Source organism: Cucurbita pepo, chromosome LG18, assembly GCF_002806865.2.
Source record: "Cucurbita pepo subsp. pepo cultivar mu-cu-16 chromosome LG18, ASM280686v2, whole genome shotgun sequence".
NCBI lineage: Eukaryota > Viridiplantae > Streptophyta > Magnoliopsida > Cucurbitales > Cucurbitaceae > Cucurbita > Cucurbita pepo.
The window spans coordinates 3,333,562-3,345,843 of record NC_036655.1 but is presented as its reverse complement, the minus strand read 5'-3'; the positions used below and the strand labels follow the sequence as shown (position 1 = coordinate 3,345,843).

The 12,282-nt window shown below is 40.9% G+C and overlaps 2 protein-coding genes across 3 annotated transcripts; both read right to left on the bottom strand.

Moving 5' to 3' along the window:
• Positions 1–540: 540 nt before the first annotated feature.
• LOC111780656 (exosome complex component RRP45A-like) lies at positions 541–7,697 on the bottom strand. 2 transcript variants are annotated; one of them, XM_023661121.1, is made up of 11 exons: positions 7,428–7,697; positions 7,135–7,287; positions 6,848–7,057; positions 6,194–6,289; positions 5,994–6,108; positions 3,471–3,551; positions 3,201–3,389; positions 2,152–2,408; positions 1,831–1,889; positions 1,058–1,308; positions 541–960 (listed from the first exon to the last, which is right to left on the bottom strand). In XM_023661121.1, the coding sequence occupies exons 2-10, from the start codon at positions 7,269–7,271 to the stop codon at positions 1,085–1,087; spliced, it is 1,368 nt and encodes a 455-aa protein (XP_023516889.1). In that variant the 5' UTR covers positions 7,272–7,287; positions 7,428–7,697; the 3' UTR covers positions 541–960; positions 1,058–1,084. The 2 variants fall into 2 exon arrangements, with proteins under 2 accessions (XP_023516889.1, XP_023516890.1); XM_023661122.1 differs by lacking the exon at positions 7,428–7,697 and having other exon boundaries at positions 7,139–7,222.
• Positions 7,698–8,050: 353 nt separating this feature from the next.
• LOC111780654 (protein TRAUCO-like) lies at positions 8,051–11,829 on the bottom strand. The gene is made up of 2 exons (XM_023661120.1): positions 10,592–11,829; positions 8,051–8,714 (listed from the first exon to the last, which is right to left on the bottom strand). Exons 1-2 carry the CDS (start codon positions 11,616–11,618, stop codon positions 8,437–8,439), a joined length of 1,305 nt encoding a protein of 434 aa, XP_023516888.1. The 5' UTR covers positions 11,619–11,829; the 3' UTR covers positions 8,051–8,436.
• Between the last annotated feature and the right edge of the window lie 453 nt (positions 11,830–12,282).

The window sequence follows — 12,282 nt, the reverse complement described above, 5'->3', positions numbered from 1 at the left end:
TTCTCCTCCCCAACCGATGTGGGATATCACAATCCACTCCCCTTCATAGCCCAGCGTCCTCGCTGGAACTCGTTCCTTTCCATAATCGATGTGGGACCCCACCAAATTCACCCCCCCCAGAGCCAGCGTCCTGACACACCGCCTTGTGTCTACCCCCTTCGGTAACAGCCTCCTCGCTGGCACATCGCTCGGTGTCTAGCTCTAGTACCATTTGTAACGGCTTACACCCACCGCTAGCAGATATTGTCCTCTTTGAGTTTTCTCTTTCGGGCTTTCCCTCAAAGCTTTAAAACGCATTTGCTAAGGAGAGGTTTCCACACCCTTATAAAGGGTGTTTCGTTCTCCTACCCAACCTCCCAACCGAGGTGGGATATCACAAAACCATAATAAAATTCCCTATTCCTTTGCTGGAACAAGATCTACAAACTTATTTTCTAATTAGTTCTAAAGTTTAGATTGATTGTCTTGAGAATATTCCTGCACATAACTCATAAGTCAACTCCAAGTGGGTGGGGAGAGGAATTTCAATGGCTACCATTGTTTTCCCTCAAATATGACATCGAAAAAGTTTATAATCAATGTAATATGAAAAAGGGTTCTCTAAACAATAATGAAAATCATCTCAGTGGAGCAGCCAGAACTTACAATCAAACAAGGAAAAAGCCTACGATTCTAAACACTCTATGTTACTCTAAATAAAGATTCCAATTGTAAGATGATGAACATAACAGAAATTGCATTACCTTTTCACCAGCATCATCATAGATTTCTGTGATAAGAATTCATCCAAATGCAGATTTCTTTGGACCTCACCAAGTTCGAGTTTCGAATTTCTTTGAACGAACCTTGATGAAACCGGGCACCGGGCATGAACGCTCTCCATGTTTGATAAGAGATGCTTCCGTTTGATCTATTCTAGTGGTTCGAAGTTGAGCTTCAAAATTTACATCTTCATGAACTCTAAAAAGAAAGTTGCAATTAAGAGATATTTTCAAATACCAGAGAAGAATGCATAACCAAGAACACAAAAGCATTTGCATAGGTCAAGTGGACATACATTTCAGAAGATCATGTTACCATTGAACTAATCTGCAATGTTGGGGATGTTGGTCTTCTTCTTTTTCCTCTTGTTCTTTGGCTTCACGGCATCTTTCAGCGTCTTCTTCTCATTTTCTTCTGACAAAACTTTAGCAGCAGCAACAGGAGGTAAATTTGCCTGATCGACTTTGGCTTCTTGTTCGTCAAGCTTAGTCTCAGAGGACATCGTTTCATCGCTCACGTCCTGTTTCTTCGTTGTGGTTTGATTTCCTGCAACAAGCTATCATAAGAAAAGGCAGACTAGTTGATTGAAAGTAAGCTTATGTCCTTGTGCACAAAGAGAATGGCAGAGAATGATTTTGCAAGTTCATTTTTATAAGCAGTGAACTTCATACTACTGGATGCCATATCATCAGCATATTTGGTTTCTAAGATACGCTTGAACCCGAATAACGATGAAAACAGTAAATATATCGACATAAACTCTTCATTCTGGAAGCCTGAAAATGCATCACAGGTAGTTTCTTTTCCAAGTTGACACAGCATTGGGAGGAGGGATTCAAACCTCTGACCCTTTGGTCTAAGGCATATATCTTAAACAGATTAAACAGATGAGTTATGCTCGTGTTCGTAAAAAGTAATTAGCCAATGTGAATAAACTACGCATATTCCAACTAACCCAAATTAATATTCAATCAAAATAGATGAACCATATTCATATATATACTAACAATAATAATAATCGTAGAAAGCTTAAAGCAAAACACGAATTATAATGTCACAGCGAAGTACCACGTGCAGCTAAAGTAGCTTTCAAGAAATCTGAATCAACACCTTTGGAGTATGGGTCCCTGGGAAAAAGAAAAACAACGCTGTCAGATGGCAGATGGCATGTCAGATGGCATGAAGATCGGTGTGTGATATTGTCATGCTTTCAGTATTGTACATTCACCTGATGATATTGACGACTTAATCTAATTAAGATTGCAATATCTATTCGAAGTATGAAACAATTACAAAACTTCACGGTTCACGCCTAAGATTTTCTTTTGGGGAAGAACATATTGAATAAGAGAAAATAGGTGGGTAACCATTATCAAGATAACACTTTACCAGCTTGAAGGGCCCCCAATGAAGTTCTTAGCATCTAAATCTCTCTTGTTTAATTGTCCTTGATTTGTTGATCCAACATCACTCTCAATGCTTTGACTGGCGATACTCTCTTCAGAATTCAATTTCAATCTGTCAGAAAATTCATTGATACTCTTTTGGCTATCCTTCAGATTAGCCACAGCTCTACCAACATCCAAATTAACCGAAGGGTGGCGCTTAATCTTCCGCAATTGTCTAGCTGAATTGTAAGTCTCAACCTAACATAAGATTATGGTGGAAATGAGTAAAAGGGGAGGTTCAATGTGTAATATCCACAAAATATCAGAAGAAAAATTAATTGTCTCCACCATATAGTTTAAGGAGAAATCATATAATAAATTTCCCAAAATGGACTAATGTTAATGATGGTTTTTGCATTATTCAATAAAAACACTTCAATAAAAACACAACAGCATATCTAAAATAAAGAACAAAAAAATAAGAAATAGTATAAAGACTATCTCAAACCATCAGGACATCGTTGAGGAGATGCTCGTACATCCCCCACAAAAGTAAGAATAGTATAAAGACTATCTCACACCATCTGGACATCGTGGAGGAGATGCTCGTACATCCCCCTTCCCTAGGAATGTATTATTTAGAAGGTCATCGCTACTTTGAGGAAGTCATAGATCGAGATAGACAGAGGAATCTTTAGAGGTTCATAGAAATCTTGGGAAAATGGCTTTCAATTGCCCTCACATTTCAGTGCCTCTAGGCTCTAGGTGTTCTTCTTTGGAGTGTCTAATAAGTGTTCTTTTTTTTTTTTAGAGCGTCTTCTTTGGAGGTCTTATCCTTTCTTGTAAATTTGTATTAGAGTACTGTGTCAATTTGTTTTACAGTTTTCTTCAGTCTAATTTTTTTTCTGTAAATTCAAACATCCCAACAAAATGCGGCTGGCCTAAACATACAGTAAAACTGTAATTTACAAAAGGTAAAACAGGGTAAAACAGAGTACGATGCTATATCATTAAGTCATATTAAAAAACAATTAGAAAAAAGAAACTCACTGCATTTTTTATTTTAGTTGTAATATCACCAGCTTTGACACAAGCAATTCGAAGACATTGCATGATCACACTCTGAAGTACACCCTCTCCTCCTGCTTTTTGAATAGCGCAAACATCGTTATTAGCGTTAAGTGTGACGGTCATTCTCCCCCCCATAACAGCCTCTTCATAGTGTGTTGGATCTATCACCTGCACAGCACCCAAAAATTAGACAACCCTGCTAATATAACTGAACTCTTTACACAACCTATTTAAAGAATTCGAGCCTACCAGGGTGCTCTCACTACGAAAAAATGCAAAGGTTACTGCAATAGGGAGATGGTGTATGATCAACGGAAGTGGCTCCCTGACCTGTCAAATAGCAACATCCCTGTGATACATTCTAGGATATAGGCAACTAGGGCAGAAGGTAAACCCAAACACAATTATTTGTTTCACACAAAAGAAAAAACTTAAGACAAAGGATTATTGGATAAATGAGGGATTAGATCTCAAGACTAATTGACAATGAGAGCAATAACTAATGTATCTTTTAAAGATTGTGAGAGCTCTCCATTTTTCTACTGTGGGATCCTCAACATGACCCCTCAAGATGGTACCTCTTTGAGTTCACCATTCTTGGGTCGGATCCCTTTTTTTTTAACAAAATACTTGTTTGCCTTAATGGGCTCTGATACTACATCAGGTCAACATGGGGTTCCATCTAAAAACCAATTGAAAATGAGAGAAGCAAGAATGGTTACTTCTCGGTCAACCATCTGACTATGCAAATCGGTTCTTCTTGTCGAGAGAAAAACCAATCGTCTTAAAAAGTAAGAATGGTTACTTCTCTCGACAAAAAGTAACCATTCTTGCTTCTTGTCGAGAAAAACCAATTGTCTTAATGTAACGACCCAGATCCACCGCTAGCAGATATTGTCCTCTTTGGGCTTGCCCTTTCGGGCTTCCCCTCAAGGCTTTAAAACGCGTCTGCTAGGGGAAGGTTTCCACACCCTTATAAAGGGTGATTTGTTCTCCTCCCCAACCAATGTGGGACATCACAATCCACCCCCCTTCGGGGCCCAGCGTCCTCGCTGGTACTCGTTCCTTTATCCAATTGATGTGGGACCGTCCCCAAATCCACCCCCCTTTGGGGCCCAGCGTCCTTACTGGCACACCGCCTCGTGTCTACCCCCCTAAGGGGAATAACAAGAAGGCCGGCACATCGTCCGGTGACTGGCTCTGATACCATTTGTAACGACCCAGATCCACCGCTAGCAGATATTGTCCTCTTTGGGCTTGCCCTTTCGGGCTTCCCCTCAAGGCTTTAAAACGCGTCTGCTAGGGGAAGGTTTCCACACCCTTATAAAGGGTGATTTGTTCTCCTCCCCAACCAATGTGGGACATCACAATCCACCCCCCTTCGGGGCCCAGCGTCCTCGCTGGTACTCGTTCCTTTATCCAATTGATGTGGGACCGTCCCCAAATCCACCCCCCTTTGGGGCCCAGCGTCCTTACTGGCACACCGCCTCGTGTCTACCCCCCTAAGGGGAATAACAAGAAGGCCGGCACATCGTCCGGTGACTGGCTCTGATACCATTTGTAACGACCCAGATCCACCGCTAGCAGATATTGTCCTCTTTGGGCTTGCCCTTTCGGGCTTCCCCTCAAGGCTTTAAAACGCGTCTGCTAGGGGAAGGTTTCCACACCCTTATAAAGGGTGATTTGTTCTCCTCCCCAACCAATGTGGAACATCACACTTAAACTCCTTCACAGTCAACCATTTAACTTTTTCTGTTTATTGGTTCTCAAAGCTTATCAAGGGAGGAGAATCTAGTTTTGGAAAGGTAGGTGGATTGGGGAAAACGCCCTTGAGGTTAAGGGGCACCAGCTATGCAAAATATTGCCGAGTTACAAAAGTTCTTCAAAATCAAAGCTCAAAGAGAAAAATGAAAAGATGGTTGAGCTTAAGTTCAAATGATGGATGTTGTATGCTTGGGGGAAGGTGATGACAAGGTCTGTTGGTCGCTTGGGAAACGAGGAATGTTCTCCCCTAAGTCTGCCTTTTTTTAAGCTCTCGGAGTCCACCCCTATTTTGAAGTCCTCTCCCATTTCGTTAATCTGGAAATTTAGAATTCCAAAGAAAGTCGAAGTGTTTCGGTGGTCCTTGGCTTACAAAAGATTAATAACCCAAGATTCCTCCCAAGGAAGTCTATAAATCTGGCCCTTTCTCCTTCAATGCAGCCTTTTCCTTAAAAATGAAAAATCCATCTATCATATAGTTCTATTTCTGCTCGTGGTTGATCCTGTCTTTTGGATACTGTTGGTATGTCATGTTGTTTCCCTAAGCAAATAGATGGTTGATTGTTTAAAGTCCTTACTGACTGGAGGTTTTCTAAAAGAGCTCAAATTCCATTGAATTATGTAGTTAGAGCGCTCCTTCAGCAAATTCGGTTGAAAACAAACCTTCGTATGTTTAAAAAATTTGGTAGGTATGTAGAGCACCCCTCTTATTAGTGGTGTATTATCGCAGGAAATTCCTTGGTAAAACTATAGTCTTCCAATGTCCATGAACATTGGAAAGCACTTCTTTAGTTTATTTGTGGGTGGGGGTTCCCTCTTCCAACCCTTAAGCTGTTTTTCCCTTCTTTCTAATGTAAACAAGTTTCTTATAAAATAATTATAATAATGGTCACGATTAGATGTGGGATCGTTGTGTTCGTATATAGAAGCATGCCTTTAAGAAAATAATGTCACATCAATTGAACAGGATGCCCTTCAAGTTAAATTCCAAGAGAATTTTGAAGAACTTACCTCAGGTGGATGAATTATCACTTCCTGACCGTCATCTCCCCCCAGTGAGCATTCAGGTCTTCGAAAAGTCGATAGAGCAGCCAAAGCAGCAATATTAGCTGCATCCACAAGGTTTCTGCTTGCAGGATTGTTAAATACCATGTATTAGCATCATTATAACAATACGCAAAATAAAATAAAATAAATATTCAAAAGCTTACCCCCCATTATCTAAAATGTGAAGATCGACTCGAACGGCCCACACAGACTTGCCTGAAACCACACAAAGTGATTCCATATCCACTGCCCTACTCTCCCTGCATTAATACCTCCAACCTTAGATTACAGTGTATAGCTTGATGTAATAGGTTACTTGCAGACTATGAAGCTAGAGAAAAGCATTGTACTCAATTTATTCTGTCTATTAAGCAACTGAATTATATATTGATGCTTAACATTAACTCCATATAACTAACGGTAACCTCCGAACTAAGCAGTGAAGAACTAACAACCTTAGTTTTCGATGTTTCGATGTACAGTTGCGCTCGATTTAGGTAGAGACATTATCAGAATATAAGATGACTTTAGAAACTCTTTCATTGGGATTCAACAGATTGTTGAAACAATTCAGCAAATGACTAATCACGCATCAATTACGAATATGGATAAACGCATCCGATCACATCACGGATCAGAAATGAATGAATCAAACACCTTTGTTCAACCTCGGATACGCCGTTTGCACTTAAATCATGTAATAAACTAACCTCATATCACCAAAACTTGAGGTAACACAGCTTCTACTCACAATTCACACAAAGAATTCAATGCCAGCATATAGAGAAAGCAAATAAACGAACGAAAAAGAGAATTACCGGAGACCACGGTCTATTACACGTCCAAGCTCGACAGCAGACTCTCCAGGACGGCCAGGCTCAAATGAGGGATCAGCCATAGGAGAGAACTCAGTAAATATAGAAAGAGTGCCCTCATTAGGACGATCCCTATACGGTTGAACTAGCTGAGCAGTCACAAAGCCCATTGCGTGAGTCTGGCCAAGCTGCACCTCTGAAGAACCATCATCTCTGCACAAAAATTCATTCCAATCACCACCCACAAAAAATCATACCAGAAAGCGAAAACCCATAGTGAGAAACATTACTTGCCAAAGTTGATGGTGAGATTACGGTAATCAAATGGGCGACGACCATCGACCCTCAAATCCGAAAGAAGGGCTGTTTCAATGAATTTCTTCTCGTTCGCAGAGAGACGCCACGCATTGGCTAATCTCTGCTCCATTTAGTACACCCTTTTCCTGAAAATTCAAACTACAACGTCAGAAAGGTATTATATCATGTTAAATCGATAAAGAACAGCACACCACAGACTAAAACAACCCAACAATTGAAGAAACAAGTAAAAACATTTTATGGGTCTGATTTATTCAGAACTGACCGAAAATGCTGACAACCAGAGAAGCTTCTTCTAAAGACAAGAGGCTGGATGAGGGAGTATTAGCCGCAGTTGCTGCTAGTTGGGGGGCTTTTGTTTACAGAAAGAGAGCTATTTTCCTGGGTTAGAAGAAGAGATGGCCAAGAAAAGAGCTGGGGCTTCGTGTGACCGCCGGGAGAGAGGTGAGTGAGGTTCGGCCGCCACCGACGAGGGTGTTGATTTGCAGAGACGAAGAGACGAAGAGACGAACCTATTTTGGCTCAATGACCAAATGTTTAGGTTACAAAAATAACACATTTTTTCATCTAAACTTTTAGTTTTTTTTTTTTTTTCCTTTATTATTATTTTTTTTTTTTATTAATTCATGTCGGATGAAAGTGTCCCACATCTGTTAATTTAGAAAATGGTCATGGGTTTATAATCAAATAATACATTCTCCATTGGTATGAAGCCTTTTGGAGGAGCTCAAACTAGACAATATCATACTATTGTGAAGAATTGTATTCATCTAACATGGTATCAAAGTCCTCGAACACATTCTCGAAAAGTTACAAGAGAAGACTCCAAGGAGTCGAGCCTCGATTAAGTGTTGGTGTCCCGAATCTTTTGGGGAAGCCCAATGAAAGTGTCCAAATATTAATACATTAATAATCAACGTCAATATAACTCGATAGTTAAAACGCCTTAACCCAACATACCCTGATAGTTAAAACGTCTTGACCCAATAGTTAAAACGCCTTAACTCAACATAACTCGATAGCTAAAACGTCCCTACTAAAAGAGAAAAAAAAAATGAAATGACTAGGATATCTCATGAGTCTGGCCTTCAAGAACTTATAAGCAAATCAGACAAATGTTGTTTGGGCTCATGCAGTGTCTATCACTACTCACATAGAACATTGCTTTCTTCTGCTGATTGTAAGCTGTAACTAGAAAAATTTACACCACTCATCTTCCCATTGTCAGTCCTAATGCACATAAACTAAGAGTACACATGAAAGAAAAGATGGTACTACTTGGTAACTACTGTGTTTTTCTCGCTCGAAACTCCGTTTTCAGGTTGGTTGTCGAAGCCATGGTAAGGTACATCGACCATGGGTTGGGGCGAAGGACGACCCTGAAAGTCCTCGGGAAAGGATTCGAAATCTGGGCCGAAGTTGAACTTGACTACACAATTTGGTTGATTAGGAAGAGTGTACATGGAGGCTGCAGGATAGTAGCGACCTCCGTTCAGATCCGTGAACGCAACCCCTTGGCATACTCCATTTTTGAAGAACGAAATCTCGCTTCCTGCATAATGAATGTCGGACGCATCATGTAACTTCATAAGGGAGATAAGAGAATGAAAAATGTAAGGCAAAATGCAACAGATTTATGGGGGATCTATATCGAGTTCCTGAATCTCAGTTCATCGCTATATAACCAACATGACAGTTGACTCATACTGTTCATACTCAAACACCCACCTCGCATCCCTGCAGTTGTATATTTACACGGCTTGTAACAACTCAAGTCCACCACTAGCAGATATTGTCTTCTTTGGGTTTTCCCTTCCGGACTTCCCCTCAAGGTTTTAAATGCATAGGCTAGGGAGAGGTTTCAACACCCTTATAAAAAATGTTTCATTCCCTTCTCTAACCGATGTGGGATCTCGCAATCCACCCCCCTTCAAGACCCAACGTCCTCGCTGGCACACCGCCCAATGTTTGGCTTGTATATCATTTGTAACAGCTCAAGCCCACCGCTAGCAAATATTGGGCTTTCCCTTTCGGACTTCCCCTCAAAGTTTTAAAACGTGTCTGCTAGGGAGAGGTTTCCACACCCTTATAAAGAATGTTTCGTTCCCCTCTCCAACCGATGTGGGATCTCGGAATCCACCCCCCTTCGGGGCCCAGAGTCCTTGTTGGACTCGTTCCTCTCTTCAATCGATGTGGGGTCTCACAATCCAGCCCGAAAGGGAAACCCCAAAAAGGATAGTATCTACTAGTGGTGGGTTTGAGCTATTACATTGCTTTTCATGAGCTATCTCCGTCCTTCACTACCCTCTTGACCCACTTCTTTGGAGCATGGCTTGAGTTTTATGACGTACTAAACAAACACAACCAATCACAGACAATAAAAACTAAAGAAAAAGAACCTTTCTCCTCAAATGCAACACCATACGTAGTGCCCAAATTCGTAAAGAATCATCCAACTATGTTAGTGTCAAAATTACTCAAATTTCGATGAAAACACGACCAGATGCATAATCCTAGAGGAGCCTTAGTTTAAAATGAATGTCACTAAAGTAGCAAGCAACTTCAAGTAAAATAACAATAATAACAAAAGCTATAATTTCATGATTGACCAATTGCAGCTCAAGAGAAGCCTACTTCGGGGACAGAAATTGGCTGAAACCGGGAGGAGAATGAAACACCCTTTATAAGGGTGTGGAGACCTCTCTCAAGCGAACGTATTTTAAAAACCTTGAGGGGAAGACCGAAAGAAAAGCCCAAAGAGAACAATATATGCTAAAGGTGAGCCTGGGCTGTCACAAATGGTATCAGAGCCAGACACCGGGCAATGTGCAAGCAAGGAGGCTAAGCCCCGAAGGGGAGTGGACATGAGGCAATGTGCCCGCGTCCCACATCAATTGGAGAAAGGAACGAGTACCAGCGAGGATGCTGGGCTCCGAAGGGGGGTGGATTATGGAATCCCACATAGGTTGGGGAGGAGAAAGAATCATCCTTTATAAGGATGTGAAAACCTCTCCGTAGCAGACGCGTTTTAAAAAACTTGAAGGAAAACCCAAAAAGGACAATATCTACTAGCGGTTGGCTTGGGCTATTACATCTAGCCTCATGTAGGGACAAAACTTTGTTCTTTCTCATCACTTGTTTCACAGGGCAGCACGACTAGCTAACACTAGGAAGTCCTAAAACAGTCTAAATATTAAGAACACAACACTTTTTCTAACTCCAACTATCGAATCGAAAATTGAAAAGGAATTGGCATATCAAAAGCACAAGTTAAGAGGCAATGAACTATTATAAAACACTCAGAACGCAGTTTCAATGTTTTCAATGGAGCTTGCATGAACATACAGCAGAACCTCAACAACTTCAATTGAAAGAAAAATGAACATAGAATGCATCAGTTGTCAGCATTTAGTAAAGCAATCAACATACCAGGAACTACTTTAGGCGGCTCCTCTTTCCCTTCAGGAGCACAAATGTACCTCTGCCCCTTATACCAAACAAAGTGTGGCGGCTTGGGCGCATATAAAGCCCCATCAGGCAAATTGATATAGAAACCAATGATATCACCTTCCTTATACCCCTCCTCTCCATATTTCTCCCTTAAAGCCTTATGCACCTTACTTCCATCAATATCTCTGTACCCAAAGCTATTCCCGTCGTACCCGACCGGAGCCTGCAAGTCCCCTTTCTCCGTCGACCATCCGAGCCGAGTATGTCCAGTCTCCCCCAAGCTCACCACCTTGATTTCAAAATACCACGCCCCTTCCTCCACCCCTCTAGTGGCCCTCACCATTCTATACCCCTTTGTACTACCAGCACTCATTCTGTCATCACTCAATTCAACTTTCTCCGCCTTATAAACCTTTGACAAACATATTTGCATATCGGAATTGTCATCCCCTTTATCAGGGAACCTCGGAACTGGAGTGATCAAGACAGGATCCTCAGTGGGTGCATTGTGATTGTTATTAGCTTTGTTCTTCTTTTTCCCCTTCCGAGTCGACTTCGTAACCCAAACATTATTGTTCTTCTTCTTCGATTTCTTCGGATTCAAAGCCGTTGCCGCCTGTGCAGCATTACCACTAGCCGAACCATTGTTCTTAGCAGTATCCGATTCAAGCAATGGCGATTTCTCCTCCTCCACAGGCTGATTAAGCGAAGACAATTGCTTCCGCTTCTTCGTAGGTGGGTTTTCGTCATCGTCGTCGTCGTTCCCAGGTGACTTCGCTAATTTAGCCGATTTCTCAGTGTCATCAGAAGCCGGTTCCTCTTCGGAGATTTCATCAGAAGCATCAGGTGGGTCTTGTCTGGTACCATCCTGGGGCTCTGTTGAGGAGCCGCTAACATTCGCATCCATTGGTGGTTCAGGAAGCTCCGGTGGGTCGATTTCAGCGGCGGGAACGGACTCGTCTTCTTCATCGTCTTCATCTCTGTAAGTGGAACGGAGGGAATCCATGAGAACAAGCTCCAGTAGGGTTTGAAAATTGGGCAGTAGTGTTGAAGAAGAAGAGTGATGGGCTGATTACATACGTAAACCTTGAGAATTTCAGTGGGAATTTGGAGGAACCATGAGAGAGTCCGATGGAGAAAGGATTTGGACTTGATGAGTCTGAACCAGGTAGGGCTGAGGAACTGAAATGGACAAAGTTTTGGGTACTTAGCTCAAGTCTCCCTCTCTTCGAAAAAATTCAAAATTATTCTAAAATGGTCTNTGGTTTTTATTTTTTTTTTTTTTTTTTTTTAATAAAATTTGTTAAAAATAAATAAATAAAGGGATGAATTACAAGCGCTAAATTAATAAAATTATAAATTACTGCTTAAACTGACTCTATCAGATATTGTCAGTTTTAACTCATCATATAATAAAAATCATAAAAAAAAAACAATTATTACTATTTAAACTCTCCTAGTAAATAAATAGTGTCAGCTTGAATCCATTACGTAATAAAAACCACAAAAAATAACAATTATTACTGCTTAAACTCACTGTTAGTAACTATTGTCAGCTTGAACCCATTCCATGAGAAAAAAATAATAATAACAGTTATTACTGCTTAAACTCACTGCTCGCAAATATTGTCAGCTAGCTATTACTGCTTAAACTCACTGCTAGAGATATT

Bases quoted from the DNA above. Each gene is read 5' to 3' on its own strand.
- LOC111780656 (XM_023661121.1), bottom strand. From the start codon at position 7,271: ATGGAGCAGAGATTAGCCAATGCGTGGCGTCTCTCTGCGAACGAGAAG. The intron at 2,409-3,200 runs GTGAGTTTCTTT...ATCTTATGTTAG, and splicing joins CAACTAAAATAAAAAATGCA to GTTGAGACTTACAATTCAGC. The intron at 1,890-2,151 runs GTAAAGTGTTAT...TCTTTTTCCCAG, and splicing joins ATTGGGGGCCCTTCAAGCTG to GGACCCATACTCCAAAGGTG.
- LOC111780654 (XM_023661120.1), bottom strand. From the start codon at position 11,618: ATGGATTCCCTCCGTTCCACTTACAGAGATGAAGACGATGAAGAAGAC. The intron at 8,715-10,591 runs GTATGTTGATTG...TTCATTATGCAG, and splicing joins GCCGCCTAAAGTAGTTCCTG to GAAGCGAGATTTCGTTCTTC.